The sequence below is a fragment of the Pleurodeles waltl genome, chromosome 12 (genome assembly GCF_031143425.1).
Source record: "Pleurodeles waltl isolate 20211129_DDA chromosome 12, aPleWal1.hap1.20221129, whole genome shotgun sequence".
Taxonomy (NCBI): domain Eukaryota; kingdom Metazoa; phylum Chordata; class Amphibia; order Caudata; family Salamandridae; genus Pleurodeles; species Pleurodeles waltl.
In genome coordinates, this window is record NC_090451.1 from 223167480 (window position 1) to 223194769 (window position 27290).

At 45.6% G+C, this 27290-nt stretch overlaps 1 protein-coding gene across 6 annotated transcripts in view; it reads left to right on the forward strand.

Annotated features, from left to right (window-relative positions):
* NFAT5 (nuclear factor of activated T cells 5) overlaps positions 1-27290 on the forward strand; it is a 643105-nt gene that overhangs the window by 400755 nt on the left and 215060 nt on the right. For all 6 annotated transcript variants that reach the window (XM_069216876.1, XM_069216877.1, XM_069216880.1 and 3 more), the window contains one exon: positions 12812-12864. In XM_069216876.1, the coding sequence (XP_069072977.1) occupies positions 12812-12864 (53 nt within the window). The remainder of the gene's footprint in view (positions 1-12811; positions 12865-27290) is intronic.

Here is a 27290-nt window from a genome sequence, read left to right on the forward strand (position 1 = left end):
CATTCCTGGACACTTCTTGTTGGTGGGATTGTCGATGGCCAAATAGACCTCAGTTATGGAGATGGACTCAGGTATATAATCTTGCCTGGTGCAGTTTGAGCTGAAATATGCAAACCACAATTAGCGTATGGCATGGGCAGGCACAGGCAGGCAATACCACGAGCACAGCAACCTCTTTGCAGCACTCTACACAGCAAATGGCTGGCAGGAATGACCAAAACCTGAGGGGGAACCTTCCGGGGTAGAGTTGCACGCAGCTATTCATGGCTCTGGGGAAGCATTGCAGGGGAAAATTGAAACTATGGCGATCAAGGTGAGCCTACTCTGTACAGATCTTAACAAGGTCTTCCAGAAGGTAGGAATGGCTAAGGGATCTATTGTGGAACTGCAGACTGAGGTGGCTACCATTCGGAAACAGGGGGCCAAGGTTACGTCAAAAAGTGGAGCCCTCAAAGCACGGGTGGAGGATTTAGAGGGGCGGTCCCGCCGTAGTAATGTGAGACTCCTGGGCTTTCTGGAGACAGCTGAGGGGGCCTCTACTGAACAATTTGTGGAGCATTGGATTTGTACCACCCTGAAACCAACTGCCCTATCTCCTTTGTCTGCCATTGAGAGAGCACATCATCCTCTGGTGGGGCCCACAGGCGGGTGCACCGTCACAAGCCATCATAGTGTGCATTGTGAACTATAAAGACAGTGATTGTGTTCTGTGGGCGGCCAGGGGGACTGATCTAGCCCGCTTTGAAAATCAGAGGATTTCCATTTATCCTTCTTACACTAATAAGGACCAAAACTCAAGGAAGAGCTTCCTGAAAGTCAAGGCCAAGCTCCGATCCATAGACATCCACTATATGTTGTGGTATCCTTCCAGACTCCGGGTGATTTCGGGGAGCAGGTCTCACTTTTTGATACCCCGGATGATGTATGGCCATAGTTGGAGGTGTGGGACAAGGTGCCCAAAGACAAGGCTACCCCGTGGGGCGCTTGGGTCCCTGTGAGTCTAGGCGGGGTTCGCAGTCTCAACTGGAGGCAGCATGATGCGACGGCCAAAGAGTACAGCCTCCTGCAGGTGGAGAGTGACCTGCAGATGGTGGTAATCCAGGATAATGTCACAGTGGTGCTTGTTCCCTCTGCTCAGGTGTCAATTTTAAAGGGGACCTTACCTTCTGATGAGAGTCGAGTGATGACTTATATTTCGGTTATCTAATAGGACTATATATGGCCCTGCCTACTTTACCTCTGCACTGTATGCTTTTCTTTCTTGCGGGGGAGGTAAGGTGGGGGGATGTGTCGATAGAGCATCTGCAAAACTGTTACACGTTCATCCTAGTTAAATGTGAAGGGTGTTTTCTACCACTTTTTGCAGTTATGGTCTGATAAGGCATTATAGTCTTTAGGGATCTGGAGAGGGCTTCGACAGTAGTGGTAGGCAATGGTTGACGGTTATGGGTTTAAGCTGGGGGTCCTGTCAGTGATTATACTATTGGATGTGCAGCATGTTTATTTGTTGTTTCTACTGCTTATCTTGGGTGGGGGGGGCTGATTTGTTCATTTTGTAGCATTGCTATAGGCATGTTCTTGTTTGGTGGTACAGTGTGTATGGGGGATAGACTTCACTGTGGTTTCTGTGGAGATTTCCAACATTGAGGGAGAGTGGGATGGTGGTCCCCGTTTGGGGTAGGAAACACTTGAATTCATGGTTGAACATTGAAAATGGTTATTTAGAATGTCGGGGTGCTCATAAAGTACCCTACACAGTACAGGATACACTTGTTTCTTTGCAGGCAGCAGATGCAGATAGCTTGCCTACAGGAAACACATTTGATAGGAGAAGAAACTAGTGAAGACGTGGAAGGGGCAGTTATTCACCTCCTCGTACTCCTCCTTTGCGAGAGCAGTAGCCATTTGAATTGCACTCTGGGTCCCTTTTAGGCACACTTATAGTGAAGCAGATGTGGAGGGGCGATATCACCTCCTGCAGGGTACATTGAATGGCAGTATGCACCCAGTACTGATTTTTGCTTGTTCTATGATAGAATGCTGGACCTGCTGGAGGATGTGGTGGATTCTTCCATTTTTAGGACTTCAACTGTGTCTTGGATGGAGACCAGGACTGCCACCCGCCTAGACAGGGCGCTAAGCCTCTGATGGTGGGTTCCCTCACCAGGGTCATGAACTGTTTGGATCTCCTAGATGGCTGGACGGCACTGCATCCGAAGGGGCGGGAATACACGTAATTGTAAATTACATGGTACATACAGCCACCTAAATCACTTTTTGCTCGGAGGTCTAACCGTTTAACAGATGACTGCGGTAGCACATCTGGGAAGGTTCTTATCGGCCCATGCTCCTGTTCTGCTGGTGCTACTTTGGGGCCTCAGGTGGGGTGGGGTGGGTTGTGGTGTGCTCTTGGCATATGCCTCCTGACTTCTTCACTGATACAGTAGGTCAGGAAGCACTGGTAACATCCTTGACAGAATGTTTGGAGTTGAATTTGGACACACTGCAACATAGAGCGGTGGAGTGGGAGGCACTGAAGGTGTCATTAGAAGGATGTGTATAGGAACTATTTGTGGGATGCGCTACCAAATGGAGGCTGAGCTTAAAGTGCTTAAGGGGCTTATGGCTGCCCTACAGAGGGCAGAGACGCACTCGGCAGCTGCTCGCAGGGACTTATTGACACTGCACATGGACATTCATAGGCATTAGGAGGGGCTGACTCTTAGGACATACCATCAACTATTACATAGGGAGGGTGGCAAATCAGGCTGCTTGCTAGCTTGGATACTCTGACAGAAGGTCGAACCCCCTCCCATCTTACATGTCAGGAATGCAGCTGGTGTGGGAGTCATCAGTAGAAGGGAAGTTATGGCCATCTTTGTAGAACACTTCCAGGCTGTATAAAGATCTGGTCCAGAAGGCTCAGAAGGGGTGCTGGATGACTCATTGTGTGGGGGTGGGACTACCTCAGCTGGGACCCGAACGTAGACAACAATTGGAGGAGGATATAGCTCTGGAGGATATGGGAGAGGATATATGAGCGCTCAATAAATCTAAAGCACCGGTTGGGAATGGATTACCAGTTGAGTTCTATCAATCATATACTGTTAATTTCAAGGACAAATTGTTGGAAGTGTTCAGGGAAGGAAGTCCTGATAGAATTGTTGTGTGACAGGATTGTCTGCCTCATGTTAAAGCTGGGGGGGATGTGGCAGATCCCTCCTCTTATAGTCCCCTCACTATGCTAAACATGGATGTCCAGATCCTTTGTAAGGTCCTGGCAACCAGACTGAGGGGTGTGATCTGAGATCAAGTCCATGACTACCAATGTGGTTTTATACCAGCGCAAAGCACCCATGTTTTGCACAAGATGTCCAGAGATGTAAGAGAATTGATGCTAATGTCCTTAGACCTGGAAAAGGCATTTGACACAGTTGAGTGGTACTACTTGATGGCGGAAATACAGGTATGGGCTTTAGACCCAAACTTTGTGCATGGGTACAACTTCTTTACACAGACCCCACTATCCGCATCGGGGTGGGAGGTCAGCTGTCTGAAGCCTGGATGGTGGGCAGAGAAACTAGACTGGGGTACCTTCTATCATCGTTCTTGTTTGTACTGGCGATTGAGCTCCTCGCTCTGCTATTGCGCTAGGAGATTGATCACTCTGGAATTTGGGTGGGAATGTCGACTCGCATCATCTCTTTATATGCAGATCATGCTCTAATCTATCGATCCCAGGAGGATTCTGTACCATTGTTGATGTGACAACTGACCTTATTTGGTAGCTTCTCAGGTTTTATGGTAAGTGCCCAGAAGCCGCTGTTTTTTCCTTTGGGGGATTGACTGGTACCCCGCTGGAACAGCGCCTGGATGTAGCCCAACATTGGGAATTGGAGGGGTTCCAATATCTGAGCATTTGGGTCACAAATACAGGGGAGGCTCATAGACGTCTCAATGTGGAGAGAATAGTGAGAGGACTGGAAAACACCATAACATTTTGGAATAGGCTTCCATTGTCCATGTAGGGCAGAGCGGCTCTTGCAAAAATGGTCTTGCTTCCTCAATGCCTGTATCTTGTTCAGAACTCGTTATTTCTGCTCAACACCACCTATTTTGCAGACTTCACAGTCTGCTGGTCGCATTGATCTGGGTCGGTCACCGCAGCAGAGTCTCCCTTTCTACACTTGGGAGGGACTTAAAGGATGAGGGTCTGTTAGTCCCAGTCCTGCAATTGTGTTACTATGCAGTGCATTTGCAACACACTGCAAGGTGGATTGCAGACTTGAATGACTGGGATAAAGATTATTTCAGGGCATATTGCGGGAGGGTACACTGCAGCGGCTGTTGAAGATGGGGGGGGTCGGTTGTCGCAGTTGTTCCACATTTAGTTAAAACAGCGGCAATATTATGGGAACAGGTGGTCCGGAGGGTCGTCAGCAGGGAATTGAATTTATAGGACTGGTACCATTCTGAGCGATTTAAAAAAAAAAAAATGTCCATGAAACAGTGGAGAGGGGGAGGTTGTCACTTGATGGGGGCATTTACCCTCTGGAATGTTTCATTACCTCCCAAGAGACACAGGTGATGATCAGAGTAGGACTGGAAAATGTCTGCACTTTACTAAACTGGAGAGTGTGGCATGGGAAGTGTGGTGTGACTTTCTGGATGCACCACAGTCATTGGATGTAGTGAAGGGTCTCCTCAGGTGGGGGAAGGGCACCATTTGATCACATTGTTCTACAAAGCTCTTAGGGGAGATATGCAGAAAATAACATGTAGCATGCGGGGCCTATGAGAGGAACATGGGGGTGACAATTTCTAATTCTGGTTGGGCACATGCTTCGGAACTGAATTGTACCATTTCATGTAGTAATAGTTTTAAAAAAATGTAAATGTTGCATTTCAATTTTTTTTAACCGCATCTATATAACACTATGTAAACTAATAGGATTGGCCCCAGCAGGGGTGCTCACTATATGTGATGGGTGGAGGAGTGTGCTGCTTTCTTACATTTGGCCTGGGCCTGTAGTGGAGTCGACTTTCTGGAGTGAGATGGTACCACAGATAGCAGATGTCACAGGGCTGATGATTCCACTCTTGCTGCTAGCTTGTTTTCAGGGAGTAGTGGTTAGACCTAAGGGCCAGAAGATTCCATACAAGTGTACTCAGCTGGCCCGTCTGTTGGCGAACAGGAGAGTGGCCATCAGATGGCTGGGCCCAGGAGGTCACGCCTGGAACAATGGCTGAAAGACCTAATGGAATGGAGCTAGTGGAAGAACAGCATATGCACCTAGCACACCCATGTGAACATGCAACAGCAGAGATGATGGTTTGGGGACAGCTACTTGAACGTTTCACAGATGGGGGTGACTCCAGTTCAGACTCTCCTACAGATGATGAAGAGTGATATACCTGCTGCAACTATATTTGTGTAATTTTAGTGACGACCAAATGTGCAAAGGCTTCTTATGATGCATCAAGACTTTCGCTTGTTGGTTTGTTTCATGTACTGATGTATGCTTACTTCACTGCTGGGTACTTTACTGATACCTGTGCTGACATATGTGATGTCATTTCATTGTAAGAGTTCTTGTGCTCCTGTTACTCTATCATCTTATGGTGTGGATTCTAACCATAGCACAGTTTGGTTGATCTTTACACTGTTTTCTTACACTTATTTGTTAGAGAAAACTAATAAAATACAGCTATAAAAAAAGTATATATTCTTGCCATCTGCCCCCAACCCAGACCCAGGTAATCTCCAGGAAGGATGAGTGTTGCTCCTTGGAGTGTTTTACCTTAGATGTGTAGAGGTAATCTCCAGGAAGGATGAGTGTTGCTCCTTGGAGTGTTGCACCTTAGATGTGTGGAGGTCAGTATAGTTATTTGTAAACTACTGAAGGATTGTCTGTTTAGTCATTAGTCATTAGTCTTGCCAGTGTAAAGACTGAATGATGAAATCACAATGCTGGACTGTGGTCTCTTTGGGTGCCTAGATAATTTTCTTCGGAGTCTTTCCCCATCGCAGAACGCTAGCACCTATGCATGTTTGCCCTAAAATACCACCTCATGATTAGTGAATTGTATGTATAAACCTTGAACTTCCTCGGGCTGCTGCATAGTGGGTTGTTTCGTAGCATTGGTCAGCTGTCACCAGCGCGGATTCAAGGCGGGACAGTCAAGTACATATATATTGGAAGACAACCATTTGTTTGGAGAGGGTGAGGCCCTTGTATAAACTTTAAAAGCTTCCACAATTGTTAAAAACTAAAGTAGGGAGCCAATATTAATATTGAATAGTCCTCAAATACATCGCTGTTGCAATGTCATCTCAGAACACTGGGCTAGATAATGCAGTAGATGGAAAGCTGCAAATTTAGCGCTCTAGAAAGGGGCCGGGTAGATTAATGGCCTGCTTGACCTCTTCGACCGCAAGGGTAGTCAGGAAAGATGGAAATTGCAGTAACTTGGTAGTCCAACTGGCCTTTCTCCCTGGCAAGAGCAGTTTGACATCTCGGTCCCAGTAATTAAGCAGGTGGGTCACAATGAGGCGTGGTGGGGGCCCCGATGAAGGAAAGGGCCCAGTGTACAGTGTGCACACGCCACAACAAAAAGATTATAGAAGTTTTGTTTGCACAGCAGTCCTCCCTGCAGTTGTTCCACCTCCATCCAGCCGGTAATGGTGGGCTCCAACAAGCCGACGATGGGGAGGTTATTGTTCTGGGAACACATTTTCAAACCTTCATTTTTTGCCTAGAATCTAGTTCCTTCTGCTTCCAAAGAGGTAACAGAGTCCACAAATTCCTTACATTTAGGAGTCCATTAATGTCTTAGTCTTTGTCTGAATAAGTGGGACGAGTCTCTGGGTTCGAAGTGTCAGATTCTCTCTTGGAGGCCAACCTTGTTGAGCATTTGAGAGTCAAAAGCCAGTTTTAGTGGTGCAGGTCTGTCTCGCAGAAGGTGAATCAGGGGACCAGGGGGGCTGAGGCCCCCTAACAATAGGATGGGATAAGTTGATCAGAGCAATCACATGCAGTCTTAAAACAGATAAGAATGACATATTCTTGGTGCTTCCTAGGCAAGATCAAGTCATGTATATAGAAAGCTAGGGTAGGCGGCCAAACACAATGTCTATTTTCCAGGCTGAGGTGAGTAGTAGGCCCAGCATCCCCTACCAGAACTCCAGGTCCATCCACCAACTTCTGCCTGCCCTCTCCCATTATGGCTGGAGTCAGAGCCATGATTAAAACAAAGTACGGGGAGAGCGTAAGCTCTCCATGGCTCCCTGGGTTTTCCTTGCAATCATCCAATGCTTGTATGTCGCACACCTTGGACGGCCTTGGCGTGGGTCCGTCACATGTCCAGAGAGCACTCAGCTAAGGTGTGGCTCAAGGAGATGAGCTTACCTCCAGGAAGCGGCTGTTGAGCTGCACCACTCACAGGGCTTCTGCTATGTACTGCGGTTTGTAAGGTGTGTCTCCCCTTGCTGCAACAGTTATAAGTCCGCCAAATTCATTGAGGGCCACTGGGAATGTAAGATTGAGGCCTGGGACTCTGCAAACTGATGGTTGATCAGATGGTCTGAGGCAGCAGCAGAGGCTTCTGAGGAGTTGTCAGAATGGTCAAGCAGGCCAGGAGCTGGCCACACACAGGACTGGCAGAAAGGCCCCCGCAGTCAGACCCCAGCCAACAGGCAACAGGCAGGATTGCATGTGGAGACCCCCCTTCCAGCCATCCCCAGTGCAGGAACCGGCAGGCCCAAATGGGGTGCATCACTTTCCCATCCTAGGCATCCAGACAGAGAGCAATACTCTTCACATCAGGCAATACTGTTGGCGTCATGAGAAAATATAGCAAAAACTAGACCAGCACTGAAACACCACCGGCGATTCTAATCACCGTCACACCAAAGAAAACTGCTTCACCCTTGAAATGTAAGCAGTCAATGTAGACAGTACGTGCACCACCTTCAAAGCATCAGTGATCACCAGCAGAATCACATACGACATGACCTACAATACTGAGTAAACAATGCCAAGAAATATCTCCTGATGTCACAGTGGGTTCCCATTCCTCTGGATTGCACACACCACCACACTTATTGTCATTGGTGTGTTTTTCACTCTGTAACGATAGATTGAAAACATCCTAGTACTGAAAGGGGGGGGACAGACAAGAGGAGAGTTTAGATTTAGAGCAAGAGGAAAATTAGAAAAACAAAGGGAAGGATAAAGAGTGATATGGATCGCACCAGTAACCCAGAGTAATTAGATGTCAGCAGTGTTGGATGTTGATTTTGTCCAATACAGGTCAAGCCAGTTTAACCATGGGCGGTTGTGAAGAATAGAGATGATAATGTTGAAAACATAGGCGTTTGTGGTCATTTTGTTATGTAGAACACAGAAAGTAGATTGAGAGGGATCATGTGCAGAGTCATAGCATGCAATATGACTAAACAAAAGGCATTCAAATATCAAGTTGAATTAGTCTGGGACCATTTGGAGGTTGTGGATTGGCACTAGATTTCATTAATTTATGTTTGGAAAACAAAAATGTATTTAAAAAAGGTTTGACAAGGAAAAATTCTAACCAAAAAGACAGTTGTGGTGACAAGGTAAAGAATAAATAATGTCTTGAAGGAAAGGTAGCTCCAGGTGTTTAACTAAGTTTCTTGAAGGGTGTGTAAGATAGACTAGCAGACACTAGAGAATGGGGATAAGCTCCACTTAAATAGTGGGGCAAAAGTGACGTAAAAAACCAACCTCAGTTTTTTAGCTTCTCAGCATTAGACATTAGATTTTAGTTTATCATTGAGCCCTATATATAGCGAATGCTATCCTATGCAGAAGTTTCAGCTGCACATAGGTCTTGTTGGAGTTTGTTGGTACCTGAATACTATAGAGGTATTTTTTAGCATTCACTTAAAAGCCAAAACTAACAATTCTGTGTTGGTATGCAGTAGCTAACTTTTATGGAATGTGCACATCTGCCATAAAGCCCAGAATGATGGTTCAAATCCCCCAAGGACTCACCTCCCACAGACCTGAAGTGCCCACAGCTGCTTCATGGGGGTTTCACCAGCTCTGTCCAAAAGGTGGGTGACTGGGTGTCAAACCTCCAGTTACTGGGGGAGAACTGGCTTAATCACTGGGGCAAGTACTTGTTGATGTACTACAGCTCAGTGAGTTGCTTGAGTGGCTGTAAAGATCCAAACGGGATAGTTGGCCTGTATCGCTCCGAGCTGCAGTAGAAATTTCCTAGTGGTGCAGCAGCGATCAGGGATACCGGGGATTCCAGTGGTCACTGGACTACTGACAAGGACCAAAATCTCCATAACGCTGCTTCAGGTGTTGGTCTCTGGGACTATACAGACTAAGAAAATTATTCCAATGGTTCCTGAATGAAGACAATCCCAAACAAGCTGATACCAAGAGACTAACCAGGGATCAAAACAGTCTGCGGAACGTTCCGTAGTCCGCTGATCACATACTGACCGGGCACCCCTAGGGCACCAGGAGGGACTGGAATGGAGCAGGCTGACCTTCTTGACTTAAGGAGGCTCTGAAATTCCTAGAAACAGGTTTAATCGTGCCCCCGGCTTCTCATGGGGAGCTGGTGTTGACCCCTTTTTTTTTTTTTAACCTGGGCATTTCATGGAGACTGCCCCATGCTTCTTTTCCCAGCAACTGAGCTTTGACAGTGGTTGGAGAGGCAGTTCACTGGAAGTGAACCCAACATATTTAAATATCTGTTGCCTGAAGGGTTGAGAGGTGGTGCTATGATAGATTAAAGATTGAAGGATGGTTATTGTCTTTGCTCAAGTATTGAGAGTGAAGTGAGAAAATAGCTATATAATTAAGACAAAGGGCAAGAGAGTGGGCTTGGACATTTAGAAGCGAAAAGCACAAATATAGATTTCAAATATTTGTTGGCGTCAGAGGATTGAGTGATGGTTGTGCGTGCAGGGGATAGTAGGGATGATAGATTATGGGCTGTGCATTGCAGCTCTTCATATATGCTTCCTTCTGGCAAGGGACTTCAGCTTTTTGTGCTGTGAGATAAGTTCTTCCTGTCTTACCAGCTTTCTTCAAGGCATCATTAAGTCTTTCCTGGATCTACATCAGCCATGAGGAAGATTTGTCATGCAGCATTAGTCCTATTCCTACCACTTCTTTCTTCTCTCCTATGATGGTGCACAGCTTTGTTCATTTGATCAATATACTGTACAGATGGGGCAGAATGTATGGTCTACTGATGGGAGGCATTGCTAATCAAGGGGTTGTCACTATTTGAATTTCCTGAGGCTCCTCAGTCCTTGGGGGCATGAATATCTCTAGTCCAGGTTGTGCAGCTCTGCTCTCCCTGCTAAGACCAATTATGCAGGCTTGTTCATTTTGGGATGCTCTTTTCAAGACTTTCTGTGGGACGTTTAATTCTTTCAGGGGAAGTGAGGCTACATCTGAAGGGCTGTGTGGGCAACCGTCTCAAACTCAGGCCCTCATTACAAGTCTGGTCGGTCCTTGGACCACCAGACTTGCGGTGGCGGTCTTACCGCGCCGGTTGTAAAGACCGCCATATTATGACTTTGGTGGTTTGGCTTCTGCCAAACAGCCAAAACGCCGCCAGTACAGCCGGCCCGGAGGTAGCCATAATACTGCCATCGGTTTTACGACTCAGCAGACCACCAGCATTTTTGTGGCGGTTGCACCACCACAAAAATGCCGGCGTTGATGCACCGAGCGACAGGAATCTCCATTCCTGTCACCGGCAGACACACGACCACACACCCACATTCTCGCACCCACTCTCACCCACGCATTCGCTTACACCTCCACACACTCGCAACCAAACACGCACTCGGATACACCCATGCCCTCGCAGTCAGACACCCCTTCCCCCCCTTAGCATTTACACAAGCATACACCCACTCACACACCCCCCCCCCGCATTCATGCACACCCTCACCCCTCCATGCACACGTTCATACACCCCCGCCACGCACGCATACATTCACACCCCCATCCGCACACTTCCATACAAACACCACCACCCGACTGCACACCTGCACACAGACACCCCCACTCACTCACACGCATACACACAGACACCCCCACTCACTCACACACAGGCACCACCACTCACACACATACACACAGACACCCCCATTTGCATGCATCCCAATACACGTACATACTCATTTGCACCCCAACACCGACCCGATCCACATACATGCAGGCCCCCCCTAACCGCACGCATACATCCAGACACCCCCACTCGGTTGCTGACAAACACATACACAGACACCCTCATTCCCACACATACACGCACTCAGACAGATACCCCCAACCCTCTGCATACAAACACACAAGCACTCCCACCCTGACCCCCCTTCCATTCTGACAAACACACCCTCCTTGCACACATACATACACACATGCACTCACGCACACCCATAATGCTACATATACATGCACACACAACATGCGTCCCCTCCCCCTTTTCGGGATGGTCCACTTACCCGTCTCGGCGAGGCGGTCATCTGGGAGGGGGTGGGTCTTGGCGTTTCCACAGTCCGCACCGCACAGCCGGTCAAGAAACCGCTGTGCCGTCTTCAGACCTTCAACACTGGCAGTCTTCTGGCGCCTGCGGGTTCATCGGTCTTATGAAAAGACCGCAGAAGTCGTAATTAGGGCCTCAGAGAGCGATAAATGGTTTTAAGGAGAGGGATAGAAAGGTGGACATTGGCAGCCAGCCTCACTGCCCCACCGTCTTGTGTAGTACAAATATATGGAGTCTATGTTGTGCCCATCAGGCACACACATGAACCTAACACAAACAGACATTCACTTCTTTTGTGCATGTCCCAGACATCATGCAGATAGGTTACTCCATTTATGGGAGACAGCACAAACCCATACTTAATAGGAGTCAGTAGGCCATCTCTGCATGGGTCTGACCAGAGCTTGTGCTGTGTCCACTGTCAGTTTCTCGTAGCCGGGATCAAGACTGCAGTAACCACTGTCAATTTAAGACATCAAAACCTAGCTCTGATGTTTAACAACACTACAACTGGAGTAGAATGCAGGAACCTCGCGCTTACTGTGGAAAAATGCATGGGGCTTTTATGAAAAGTGTATCAGGCCTCTGAGACATAGCTTCACAAAGCCTTGCTGAGAACTTAAACCCAACACTGAGAATAAAGAAAAGAATGAGTGCCTCCAGACTTTATTAGCTACCAGATGTATTTTAAAGTGGTGATAATAGCAAGAGAGGAATTTAAAAGAGGAGAATGAATCAACCGGAGGGAAATATGACATGTTATTTGTTAAGGAAGAATCCATACTCCAACCCTTTCGGATGTTATGGCAGGTATCAGCTTTGGACCTGATGTTTCCAGTTCTGGGATTTTATATCAAAGCTGATTGTATTCTGGGTTTTGTGACCATGGGTTGCTTTGACACTTAATAGTAATGGGCTGTAATAGAAAGGCCTAGGACTTGAAAGCTTGATGTCCTGGTCATCCAGGTGCATGAATGAAAGTGATGTAATCTCTGTGTAGTCCAGCTGATGTGACAGCTACAAAATGAAAGTTGGTGGTTGTAGTCTAAATGGTCTATGATAAACCGTGTTGTATTACATACGGCATGTCGCCGAATAGACTGAGCTAGATATAGTGATTACCGGTTGGTAGCCATTGTGCCTTCTATTAAAGCATCATCATTTGAATTAAATGAGCTATGTGTACCAATTTAGCAAAATATTTTGAGATTGTGCAATATGCTGACATACCCTTTCCTTCTTGATGCAGATGAAGACTCCTGGAAGGCAGAAGCTGAAATAGATATGGAATTATTTCATCAGGTATTTCGTTTTTCATGCCTTCTTTAAACATACTTCATCCAGTCGTAAAGTTGAAAGAGCTGAATTCATATATATTGTAAGGTATACAGAAGTGTTCCTGTGGTATGAGATGTCTTGCTCAAAGATAAAAATGATTAATGTTCTGTAATTTGCGTATGAATAAAAAAAACAATTATTCATTGGAACAATGGTAAACTCACTACGAGGTAAGAGGAGCATAAAACCACTTTGACTATCAGGGATTTATGTTTAACCTTCTGGTCTGTACATATGTAGAAAGGAGTACTCAACTGTGCTTTAGTGTGATGTATGTCATTTTTATTTACGTTGGGTTTGTTTGGCCCATCATCTTAATGTGGTTTGAAACATGCTTTATGTTGAAGCACTTTGTAGCAAGTCAGATCTATGTTCTTTTTTCCAGAAAAATGATGTCACTTACATTTGAAGTAAGGTGGCCTGTGATTGTGCATATCTAAATAGCTGTCTTTTCCATCTTTTCCTTATCACAAGTCCCTAGCAACAAGTTCCTATTTTCTAACTCGTATTTGAGTCAAGAATATACATGGCTTAGTACATCTTACATTCTTCTTGATAAGAACCTAATTTCCCTATGTAAGCGCAGGGCCATTGCTTCTATCTAAACATTTGTTTATATAATTATTTTGGCAGTTGAGTCTTATAGAACTTGAGTCTCCTGATTTGAAAATATACTTGGTTAATATTTTCCCAATTTCTACTGGCACAACAATAAGGTTTCCCCAAATCTGGCTAAGTATGCACAACATACTTGCTGTTTTATGCCACAATAGACAATTATACCCCAATCAGAGGCATCTGCAATGCCTTAGTAAAAATGCTTTTTGTTTTAACTATTTACCCCACCTCCAGGACCTCACCTTTTTTCTGGGTTATAGCATGTCTCTATTGTCGATATGGGGTTTGTTCCCTCCTGTGGGGTTTTACTTGTGTCAAGTGTTCTGCTTCCAAGCATAGAAGCCTGCAATAGTGGCTCATGGTGTTGGGAACTAAAAATGTCCTTCTGCACTTTGCCAACTGACCTGAACCTGAAGGATGCGCCATCCTGTTGAGCAGCTGTTGGGCACAGTCCACACAGTGTAGTTGGTGAGGCCTGTGACGATAAGTGGAAAGTGCTGCTAAAGCAGCACCTACATATGTTGTGGATTTTGTCCCAAAAGGACATCCTGTTAGTTTGGAGGGATAGCCGTTGTTGTCTTGTGTACCACTTTAAAGGCTGTGTCCCTTGACAATCATTGGAAGCTCAAATCTAGAAAGAGCCACGTCTTCCCTCCTACCTTTGCCATGCACACAAGGTGAGACAGGAGTAGAAGGGGCAATCACTCCTTGGTTGGCTAGGCCAAAAGTTCAAGATTCCGTTGGACAACATATGATTGTGGCTCACCGACCCTTGAAGTGGTTGCTCCTGCAAAACAGCGCCATTTAACCTTAGAATATTTATGCACTTATAACCAAGAGCATACAATGACTATGATTAGATTGTGAGTTACAATCAGGTGATGTCTGAAGAATATGCTACCGGTCATCCGTTCTATCTGAGATTTGATGAGACAATGTGCCTGTACACCTTAAGATTTGTTCAGTACAGCACTCTTGTACTTATCTGTGCAATTTATAATATGTTATATTTTCCTATAGGAATGGTAGAATGTGGTTCTTCCGATACTGTTGAACAAGTATTCTGTTAGGATGACTGATTCCATGCTTTCTAGTTTTATAGCCACAGCTATTGGCATCTAATTACATTGCTGTGATGTAGACATTGCTCTGATGTAGTAGACAAGTGAGTTTAAGGTTTCGCTATGGAACAGTGTTCACTTAATCTATGTAACAAAGGCTTTCCTGCTTCATTGCCAGTCAATACTGTGATACTGCCGGTTCCTTCTCCACTGCTCTCATACAAATACCGGTGCAAGACCAATAGTTGATGTGGCCTTTAAATCATAGTTCCTTTGGAATTGTTTTCTGGGTGATGGCTAAAGGCAGAGCCAGCTCAGACTTCATGAAACAGACTATCTTTGCCCCCCGTCCACAGAAGAAGGTAAAGTAGCTGCCTAATTGTCAGGATTTGGCTCTACTGTTGCATTCCAGAGCGTAAGTATCTTGTAGAACGGCCTCTTTTACATTTTCCTCCCAGCTTTTACTGACAAAGGCTCTTACAGCTGTACCAATATCAGCTGCAAGCAGCGGAAGGGGTGATTCCTTTGCCGAAGGAAGCAGATCAACGCTAGCTCCACTGTATTATCCTTACTAAAAATGTATTCTATTAGGTGCAACAGGATGGGTGACTCTCACACCCTTCTTGTTTCCCTTGAGCCCTGAAACGAACAGCGAATCCTTCAACTGTCACTTTTAGTGGGTTGTGTACCTTTGCTGGCTGTGGGTCAGGATCATTCAACCAGCAGAATAGCACATCCATGGTACAAAGTAGGGACATTTCTAGATCAGAGCAGTCCAGCGGGAGTTCCTTGATACACCCTAGAAACGTTGTCGCCCTTAAACCTTGGCTGGGCATGTATATGGATATATCTTTTTATCCAGTGTTGGTTTTGCTGTTTCAGTTTTGAATAGCTGATTTGGTGCTAGTTTTAGAAAATACATTTGGTTTTGCAGCATATTGGTGTGTTGTGTGTACTAGTAGACTTTATCTTTGTTTCCTTAAGGATTGCGGAGGAAGATTACTGGTAAACATCATTACACGAAGTAATATTTTTTCTAGCCAAATTGACCATATCTGTTTCCTGCTTTGGCAGGCCCAGGAAATTTAGTTGGGAAAGTGACTCTAATGTATTTAGTCTTTAGGAAGACATTTTGCAAGAAAAGGTTTGAACCGTAAATGGATATTGAGCACACAAAAGGTGATGGGAAGAATGCTTGCAAATAGTCTAAACCACTGGCATTCGTCGTTGGTAGCATCTAAACCCAGCATCTGTGGATGTTTGTGTATATCTTTATTTGTTAGAGTGTGTCTACTAGTGTTCAGTGTAATGAAGATTCCTGGTAACAAATTCAGGGCATTCTTATTTCATCCATTTTCTTTCAATACTCTAACTGATTTAGACATTACAAGGATCCCTTATGCTGAGAGACATTAATGCCTTAGCCACTTCACATTTTTGGATTTTTATGTCCACTATTGTGTTGTCTGTGTTCCACTAGTTGGAAACAGTGGCTTGCCTTTCATCCTTAGGTTGACTGCAACAAAGTTCTACAACAGTATTTAGCCCTTCGTAAGTGGAAACCATTGCTAATGACAAACGGCCTACTGATTCACTGAAAACTGAAACTATTTATATTGCGAAATTATATTTTACAAATAAAAAACTGTCTGTGGCATGTGTAGCCGTAGATGTACATGCTCTGCATATTTCTGCCATCTTGTGTTGGGCTTGGATGTGTAAAACTTGTATTTCTTTGCAGGAGTCTTTTGAGACACAAGGTATAGTGACTTCTCCTGTGACTGGTAATGTGCATGGGCCTTGGCTCCATTATTAGATTGTTTCTTTTTGCTCTCTGGACATCTTGATGAAGCTGAGTCAACACCGTGTGGTGTTTGTCGTTGTTGCCTTTTGTTCCTTCCACTCCTGTTCGCAAGAAGCAGTCATATATTTTGCAGTTTCTGTTTCGGTTATACTGGTTCTGCGTTGGGGATTTTCTTAATGCCTCATCCGAGCAATCGCCCTTCTCAGGCTCTTCTCCACTGCCATCCTCTTCAAAAATGAGCATGCTGTAACAGAAAGTACCCCTTTCCAGTACTGTCCACAGTGCCACTTGAAGTACTCATGGCAAGATCACCATCTCGTCTGTAACCTCTGTCTGGTGCCGGAGCAAAGAGACCTCAAGTCCGCATAGCATACCGGTCCAAGAAGCCCTTCAGCTACCAATGCGATCGCCTGCTTGGTCGGTACAAAATGGCACAGTGAAAAGATCAGGACACCCCAACATCTTTGGTGAGGACGTCAAAGGGGAAGTGTGTGCCTCCACGTCCGCCAATCAAACCAGCGTCCTTCAGCCCAAGGCCAAAGACCAGCCATCCCTGCAGGGCCAATGCTCAGGCAGCGACCAGGAGTACTGTTTACCATTCCCAGCGACAACTGGACACCCATAGGAGGGTGGGCATCGAGCCTACCACCAGCACAACAGTATTCCAGGCTGCCACTGCATCCCAGCCATGGTCGGCACCAACATAAAGCTTTGAAGTCAACTCTGACTCCGAAACAGCTGCAAAAGAACTGGCCTCAATCGGTGCCAGCAACACCCAAATGCCACCTGGTTCCTCGGTGCTGGAGCATACGTGCTCTTTGGAGCTGAAGCACCATTCGACGTAGAGAACAGATTCGTAGTTGAAACAGCCATCAGCGTCCATCCAAGGCACATTCCTTGGTGGGCTCTGAGGCTCTTGATGCCTCCATTCTGCAGTGTAGGCTGAAGTGGCTTTTCATCCTCCCTCCTACGGGCAAAATTGCTCCCAAACCGCTGTCAAAGGTGCAGGACACTCCGCCTCACAAAAGGAAAACTTCCTTTGAGCAGCAACCTGCATTGGAGCCATCGCCACCTACCAAACTGAAGGAGCACCGAGAAGGGAGGCAAGTCTTTCACTCTTCCATTTCACCTCCTCTTCCACCCAGGGTCCCTACTCCTCCACCCAAGGTCCCTACTCCCCCTCCTCCAGAGAGGCCACCTATTCCGTCTTCGCCAGAGGGTTCCCACATTTGTCATATGGGTAAGGTAGTCCCCTAAATACCATGGACTCTTATGGTGCCTGTATGACCCAGATTCCCTGGGTGATCCCTGGGACTACTATGGTGCCGTTCCCCCAGGTGGCAACGACCCTGACCTCAGCCCAGCCAAGCCTTCCCCCTCTGGATGATAGCACCTCGTATCACGAGGATATACACATGGCAGCCACCCACCACAAGGTGTACTTGCCCACCATCACAGAGGAAGATGACTTCCTGGAAGAAACCCTCTCCCGCTCCCAGTATTCCCCAAATACCTACCCATGTTCAAGGGTATGTTGAAATTAACTCAGCACTCTGTCTTTAAGCACTCTGTTTAAGGCCAGGAGAGTCATACCAAGGATTGACAAAATATAAGACCCCCCCCCCCCTCGGACCTGCCTTAGATTAGACAACAACTCACACCAGGCTTGCCGTGTCAGGATGAAGAGGGTGAATGTGACTACTTATCTGATTCTCCTCACTGGTCTGCCTTCAACGTTACATCTGAGACTGAAGGCAAAGAGACCCTCTTAACTTAGACATTTCATCAAGGAACCAATACTGAAGAAGGACAAGGTCAGGCACACGCTAGGGACATGAAAGGAAGACGACTCAGTGTGTCTCTGAAGAAGAAGACTTTGCACAACGTGGGAGACCAGCAACCCTCGGAGGACACAGAAAGAGATGAGACCAACCCAGCTGACGCTGATGGAGCAACTAGAGCACGAGCAGAATCTGCAAAATGACTTCACCTCCCGACCAGCCAAATCGTGGTGGAGAACATTTCTTCAAACTCTGAGGTCTGCCAGAAAGACGCTTCCCCCGCCATGCCCCCGTAGGACCCTGGCAAGCACCGGTTTGTGAGCAGCTCCGTTTTCCACAGCAGAAGAGGGAGGGAGATACAAGTGGGGCAGGGTGGGGTCTACTGTAAGGGGGAGAAGTGCACGTTTTCTGTTACTACTTTTCTAGCGCAATGGGGAAGAGAAATTACTTGAGTAGTGCAAGGACTGTCCTCTGATAAAGGATTCAAGTTAGCTGGGATGCGAATACCTTTCACTCCGATAGTTCGATTCTGAAAACTTTGAAAACGCTTCAATTTTCGACGGTATTGTATCAATCGCGTTACATCTTCTATCGACATTTCGGTACCATCGGAACAGACCTCTCTGTGGAAGCCTCACGGATCGGACTCCATTACAATTCTGTCCTTGGTGCCACGCCAAATTCCCTTATACAGACCACCACCTCGTCTGTAATCTTTACCTTTCCCCAGGTCATCGGGAAGAAAATTGCGAGGCCTGCTGATCCTTCCGGTCGAAAAAGACGATCCGAGACAGAAGAGCACGGAGGCTCGAGATGGCATCAAAGACACCGAACATCTCGACATCGAAGAGGAAGAAATCATGCAGGTGGCAGTCTCGGTTCTAGGATCCGACTCCGACCCGGATTCTGAGGAGGACAGACCAGTCATGGCAGGACAGCACATGAGTACGCCTGCCCCTGTGTCATCTAAGCCCAAACATAAGGCCTTGATAACGCCACTGCCAGAAGGCCATGGCTGGACCCGAAAGAAAACGCTCCGTGACCAACCCACCAGCTCGGCACCGATAAAGGCCACCCCTCCGAAGCCATCGGACTCGAGCCGAAGCTCCGTCTCTGAACCGAGCAAACACCGCTCTTCCGAGTCGAAATCTCAAAAATCATTTTCAGAGGCGAGATCATCTTCAACCCCATCTTTTTCGATACAGAAAAAGCTATCTTCGGAGCCGAAAAAAACTATTTATACTGAGGAGCATGGACTTTCACAACCACTTAAAGCCACAAAAGTACTGAGGAGGACTCACAAATAGAAGCAATGGAAAGGCAAGCCAGGATTCATATCCATAAAGAGACTGGCAGAATTTTAACCGCACCTCCTCCAAATCCAGAGAGGAAATTAGCCTTTCAGGAAGAATTGGACACTACACAGCCTCCAGCTAAAGTGCCAAAAACAAAGGAGAGACCTCCACCTCCTCCATTTTCTCCTCCTCACTCTCCACATCTACATATCTCTCCTCCTTCCAGTCCTACACCTATGCAGTCACCATTGCACTCATTTGATTTGCAGCAGGACTATGTGGATCCATGGGATCTTTATGATCCAGACCCCATTCCAGACAATAACCCAGATTGCTATCCCTTTAAGCCTTCACCACCAGAGGATAGTACAGGCTACACTCAAGTGAAAGCTAGGGGGCAGCAACATATCACAATGTCACCATGCATACTGAGCTATTAGAGGATGATTTCTTATTTAATACTCTCTCCTCCACGCATGCAACATATCAGTCGCTTCCTATGCCCCCGGCATGCTAAAACATGCTGACCAGATATTTAAAGAGCCAGTAAAGGCAAGGATAATAACTCCTAGAGTGGAGAAGGAATATAAGCCACCTCCTTCCGATCCGGTCTATATTACCCAACAACTACCTCCAGACTCAGTAGTTGTAAGCGCTGCCAGGAAGAGAGCAAGTTCACAATCGGCAGGTGATGCACCCCCCTAGACAAAGAGAGTAGGAAGTTTGATGCTGCAGGGAAAAGGGTGGCATCTCAGGCAGCCAACCAGTGGAGAATAGCCAACTCTCAGGCATTGTTGGCTAGATATGACAGGGCCCACTGGGACGAGATGAAAGATATAATCCAGCATCTCCCCAAGGAACAGCAAAAAAGAGGACAACAGATAGTGGAGGAAGGGCAAACCATCACTAACAATCAGATTAGGTCGGCCCTAGACTCTGCAGATACAGCAGCCAGAACCATCAACACTGCTGTAACCATAAGGAGACATGCATGGCTTAGGTCTTCAGGATTCAAACCTGAAATTCAACAGGCAGTGTTAAATATGCCATTCAACCAAAAACAGCTTTTTCGTCCCAGAGGTTGACACGGCTATTGAAAAGATGCGAAAGGATTCAGACAACGCAAAAGCCATGGGTGCACTGTATACCACACAATACAGGGGATCCTTTCGTAAACCCCAATTTAGAGGTGGATTTAGAGCCCAAACTGCTGAGGCATCCACGTCACAGCCAAAGCTGGCCTACCAAACTCAATACCAACGAGGTGGTTTCAAAAGCACTTATAGAGGCCAGTACCCCAGAGGCAGGGGAAAATATCAAACACCAAAACCAGCCTCACAACAAAGTAACCAGTGACTTGTGCCATTCCTTTCCAATTCACACCTCCCCTGTGGGGGGAAGACTGCAAAAGTTCCTCAACAATTGGCTAAACATTACCACCGACAGCTGAGTATTATCAATTATCCGCAATGGCTATTGCCTAGAATTGATACAAACTCCACCAAACATTCCACCAAAACCACACAGGCTATCCACAGACCATGTCACTCTGTTGCAGGAAGAAGTCAAATCTCTATTAATCAAACAAGCAATAGAAGCTGTGCCACAAAATCAAATAGGGACGAGAGTTTACTCACTGTATTTCCTCATTCCCAAAAAGGATGGAACCTTAAGGCCAATATTAGATCTCAGAACCCTCAATCTTTACATCCTGTCAGAACACTTTCATATGGTGACACTACAGGATGTTATCCCACTACTTCAGCAACACGATTTCATGGCAACATTAGACCTCAAAGATACGTATTTTCACATACCCATGCATCCTGCACACAAAAAATATCTCAGGCTTGTCATTCAAGGAAAGGATTATCAGTTCAAAGTGATACCCTTTGGAATAACAACAGCTCCAAGGGTATTCACAAAATGTCTGGCGGTAGTCGCAGCCTACCTAAGAAGACAACCCATTCATGTCTTTCCATATCTAGACGATTGGCTAATAAAATCAAACAGTCATATACAGTGCAGAACCATGCGCATTATGTAATACAAACCCTGCACACGCTAGGATTCTCCATAAACTACCAAAAGTCACAGCTACAACCTGCACTAATTCAGCAGTATTTAGGGGCAATACTAAATACTCAAAAAGCGCTTGCGCGTCCAAATACGTAAAGGACACACGCTTTTCACAATACATTGGCACAAATACAGAAAGGTCAACAGTACACTGTCAGATTCGTCATGAAAGTATTAGGCATGATGGCATCGTGTATTACAATTGTTCCACATGCAAGACTGAACATGTGGCCCCTGCAACAGTGCCTTGCACAACAGTGATCACAAGCACAGGGTCAGCTTCAAGATCTAGTGTTGATAGATCGCCAAACATACATGTCCCTTCAGTGGTGGAATTCCTCAAATCTAAACAAAGGGCGGCCGTTTCAAGACCCTGTGCCTCAGACCATACTTACAACAGATGCATCAATGATTGGCTGGTGAGCTCACCTCAACAATCACAACATTCAAGGACAATGGGATTCCCAACACAAACAGCTACATATAAATCAATGAGGGCCAGATGTATGAACAGATTTTGCACTCGCAAACAGCGAAATCGGCCGTTTGCGAGTGCAAAATCGAGGTCTGCAATGCATCAAATGTATTCGCAGACCAAAAACAGAAAATCGCAAAAATTGCGATTTTCTGCGTTGCGACCTGGATTTTGCGAATCGCAATTTGCGATTCGCAAAATCCAGGTCGCAATGCAATTCTGCAAAAAATCGCAAATTGCGATTTTTCGCAGAATGGTATTTTGCAAGTGCAAAATACCATGACCTGCAACCAGGTGGTAACCTGGTGCAAAATTTAAAAATGCAGTAAAACTGCATTTTTTAATTTGATATGTAAAGCACACATGCCCCTTTGGCATGTGTGTACTTTTACATGTGGAAAAAAAATAAATGGGGTGCAGGAGAGGGGGCCTTAGGCCTTAGGAAACAGAAATCGTAATTTGCGAAATGCAAAAAATTCGCAGCTATGGGAATTCTTAAAGAGAAATACGTTCTTTATATTTTATTCTGTGTGGCTAACCTCACAGTGAATAAACCTGAAAAGACAGCCAGAGACAAGGCACAATCTTCTGACCCCACAATCTAGGCATCTATACTGTGAGTTATACTGGATTAGAACTTACCTGTACTTCTTTCCTTCTTTCGAGGGCAACGGTGAACAGGATTCCGGACGAACCTAGAAGGAAAGATGGGAAAGAGAAGACTTATAACCCAAAACCAAGAATTACTGTGAATTTATCTGAAGAAAAAAAAAACATAACTATCCAGTACCTCAAAACTGTTCAGTATATGTTTGCCAAATGACATGCTGGTTGTGCCTACCTTCCCTTAACTGAGCACATGCACTGGGAAGGCTTCACCGCCAGATAAAGAAAGTACAAATGTACTTGCTTGACATTTTTTCTGATGGTGACTTTTTACATATTTCCACTAGCTTAAGGTTGACCTGCATACACATTAATTCTTGGTAAGGATTGTGTCCCTGTAGTCTGCACATTTAGTCCAGGGTGGTACAATCAGAACGCAGTGCCCTTGTTTCTCTTTTCCTGTGCCCGTTAAAAGACAACTTGCTTATGTGTGAGAAACCAAAGTAGATGTTCTGCACCTGTATCACAGTGAGATAAGGACAATGTTTTGTTAACTAAACAGCATCCATGCGACTCATAGTGAGAGGAACATTTCATGCTGGAAGTATCATGAACTCGCTGTGAACTTTGACTAAGATACAGTCTACTGACTTGGGCCTTCATCTTGTGAAGGAAGATAGCCTGTACACTTACACCAGTGTCCTGTCACCTATGACCAAGGTATGGGTTTAATCTATCCCATTTGATCTGGCAGATGTTACTCCTGCCATGTTATTTTTAGTATAGTATTAGTAAGAGATAGGAGTACAGTAACATTAGCAGGCCTTGAAAAATCATAAAAATATTACTAGACCTGCAGGTCGAGTAACTTGAATAATCTACTCAACTTAAATGTAATGTACTTGACCAGTAAATGCGTCTCAAATTGTGTGATCCTAGGTAAATATTTTATTTTGCAGAGTCACCTTTTTCTTCATTCTCGCATATGAGCCCCTCTTCAAATATGTGAGCTCAGCATTTCTGCTGTACAAAAAAAATACGTTTTTGTTTGATTAAATAGACTAAACGTTTTCTCCATGCATAATAAGAATCTAGCCCACATATAGGGTACAAATGATCCATGACTTGTCTCTTAGTTTACTAATAGCATTGCCATCACTGCAGGAGTGTCTCTCAGTTTGTTTTAATACTCACTTAAAAAAATATATTACTAAAACATGATGTGGTAGCACACTGTCATTTATAGACAGTAAAGTTTTTTTTAAATGTACAGAAGCCCTCCCACTACCCTGGAGTTGTACTGATTAAACTATATAGTGTTTTAACAATAATCTGTGAAAATTGGGTTTCAGAAAACGTATTTATCATTTGCACATCACCAGTTAAAGTGTTCTGATGTGTTTTTATCCTATTCAAATATTTTTTCATCACACAAGTACAAAAAATGGAATTTCACAACTACTGACATATATTGTGAAATGTTTGTACAGTTGACTTAGTTTTTATATGTGGATTAGGAAAAGCCTCACACTTTTTACAGCAGGTGAGGCAGTTCACCTTACAAAATCCTGGAACTCTGCAGTCAGCAGGAAAAAAGACAAACTGACTTTAGACCTCTGTCTCTGAACACAGAGCAAATGTGACAAGAACAAGATTTAAAGTCGTCTTTATTGCTCCTTCACTTTCTGACTGAACAGAACAACTGTTCTTTAGCAACTCGCCAGAAGGGCTGAGAAGGTCCTAAAATAGCTCGACCTGATAAAATATGACTCGCCATAGCGAGTGGGCGAGTAGCTTTTTCGAGTCGTGATTAGTAACAATTAACATGGTTGAATTGTTTGATTTTTCACCATTCTGATAATGTTGATTACAGTAATATCTCATCTTTCTAATTATCACAGCTCACGCTTTCTTTGCAAGAATACGATCATTTCAATAAATGTTTTGAAAATGCATTTTGGGATCTTTCTTGTGTGTACCTTGGGCATGAAAGAGTAATAAACAAATGGGTCAGATCTGTTTCCACAAATTCCTCGAGAATCAGAGTGGTTATATTCAAGGTTATCAATAACATCTATTAACATGGTAAGGTTAGGGGATAGATGTGGTACTGTGAGCTGGCCAAAACAAACCAACATTTACTGATGATATATATGTAGACTGAGTCGCTGTTTTTTCAAGATCTTGTTGATGTACACACAGTCCTACTGATCTTGTAGGATCCGTATAATAACATCTCCCGAATCAGTACAGGCAACGACTCAGGAGCTCATAGCAAAGGGGCAGGCAGTCTCAAACACCCCCATTAGGTGTGCTCTGGATGCCACTGATATTGCTGCCAGGGGCATTAATTCCAGCATCCTTATCTGCAGTCCTGCATGGCTCCATGTCTCTGGCTTTAAGCCTGAAGTCTAGCAGCATCTGATCAATTTGCCTTTTGATGGAGGACACTTCTTTGCAGTCAAATTGATCAGATGCTGGAGAAGATCAGAAAATTAACACGGAAGGCAATAGGAGCTCTTCAGACCCCTTTGTTCCGTGGGTCCTTTGATGCTCTCAGTTTTGTGGCTGTGCATGCCAAAACAACCTCCATAGAGGCTTCCACCTTGTACCAGGAGCAACAGCATCAGCAACCATCCTGAGGTTACCTCAGGGGTGCCTATAAGGGGAATAGCTCTGGGGGCAGAGGTAGACCACCAAACAGTAACTCCTTCTCCCTTCCCCCCTGACGAGCCAACACCCGTTTAGGGGACCTTCAGGGGTTCTTTTCACAGTGGCATACCATCACCTCAGACCTATGGGGTTCTGTCAATTGAAGGGGAAGACTACTGCATGGAACTCGCTGCTCCACCACTAAACACCTCCCTGCATACTCCCTCTCTACAGTACACCAGTGTCTCCTCCAGGAGGAAGTAGATGCATTATTACTGAAGGGGACCATAGATCCTCCTCTACCACACCAAAATGGCAAAGGGGTGTGTACTGCCTGTACTTTATAATCCCTAAGAATGACAAGCCCCTCAGGCCCCTCAGCAAGTATATCCTGTCAGAGAACTTCCACATGGTCACCCTCGAGAACATTAATGCTCTGCTGCAGTAAGGTGACTTAATGGCTGCCCTTGACTTGAAGGATGCCTGTTTCCACATGCCAATCCATTGCTACCTCAGGTTCATTGTAAGCGGACAGTACTTTCTATTCAAAGTTTTGCTCTTCGAGATAACCACAGCTCCCAAAGTCTTTACCAAAGGCCTTGCACTGGTAGCCGCTCATCTACGGAGAAGCTACGTCCACGTTTTCCTGTACTTCGATGATTGGCTGATAAAGAGCGCAAGCTAACAGCAGCACTTGACCCACTCCCAGATCAACCTAGATGTGCTCCTCGATTTCTGTTTCACCGCCATCATGGTCTGGTCCCATCTTCAACTCCTTCAAATACTGCCCTTCCTAGGGGCAACCCTAAACTCCGTCACTGGGAAAGCTTGCCCCACCCCTGCAAGGGTGCAAGCCTTTGAGCTTCTGCTGCCTCGATTTCAGACAAATTACCAGTTAAATCAGGACAGTAATGTGCCTTCTTGACATGATGGTTTCCTGTATCGCCATCATTCCCCATGCTTGATTACATACTTTGAGTGCCTGGCTGTGCAGTGGTCACAAGCAGAGGATCTCTGGGAGGATCTAGTGTTGATTTGGGCCAGCACACATTGCTGTCTCCAGTGGTGGAACCGAAATAACTTGTTGGAGGTCCGGACTTTTCATTACCCCGTTCCCCAAGTAACGATCATCATGGATGCCTCTCTTATGGGTTGGGTGGGGCATCTGGAGGATCTCACTGTCCAGCACTTGTGGACCACCATTTCAGCAGACCTTCCACCTCAGTTATCTGGAACTACTGGCAGTGCAAGCCTTCTCTCAAAGCTTTCCTCTGCCAGGTACATCACAAAACAAACCTGATCAAAACCGAAAACAAGACTGGAATGTATAACCTTAAGAAACAAGGGGGCACGCACTCTCCCCAGCTCTCTGCGTCAGCACAGAGCATTTTGTATTAGTTGTTCCACCACAGAGTCATTTTGCTAGTGGAGTACCTTCTGGAAGTGGACAATGACCTTACAGACCTGCTCAGCAGGATACAGCAACAAGTCCATGAGTGGGATTTCCAACACACGTCCTACTCCCATCCTTCTAGCATTGGGGGCACCCAGATGTAGATTTGTTTGTAACCACTGAAATTGCCAAATGCCCAAACTTCAGCTCCAAGTTTACTCGCCCACAGTCATGAGCTGTGCACTATGGATGAACTGGTCAGGTTATTTGCCTATGCTTTTCCGCCTCTCCCTCTTCTTCTTCTTCCTTACGTGGTACGGAGGCCACTGCAGACGTCCCTCATCCTGATGACTCCCACGTGGGCTGGAAAATCCTGGTTCACAGACCTTCTAGAGTTATCTGTAGTCCCTCATAAGAAGCTTTCCAACTGGCCGTATCATCTCAATGAGCACCAAGGCACAGTCAGAACCCAACCTCAAGCAGCTCAACCTACCCATATAGCTTTTGAGGTCCTAGATTTTGGCTACCTCAGTTGGCCCACTAAGTGTATGTCCATACTCGGAGGCTTGCACTCCCACTGCTCGAGTCTTCTATGGGGCAAAGTGGAAAAGGTTCGTCCACTACTC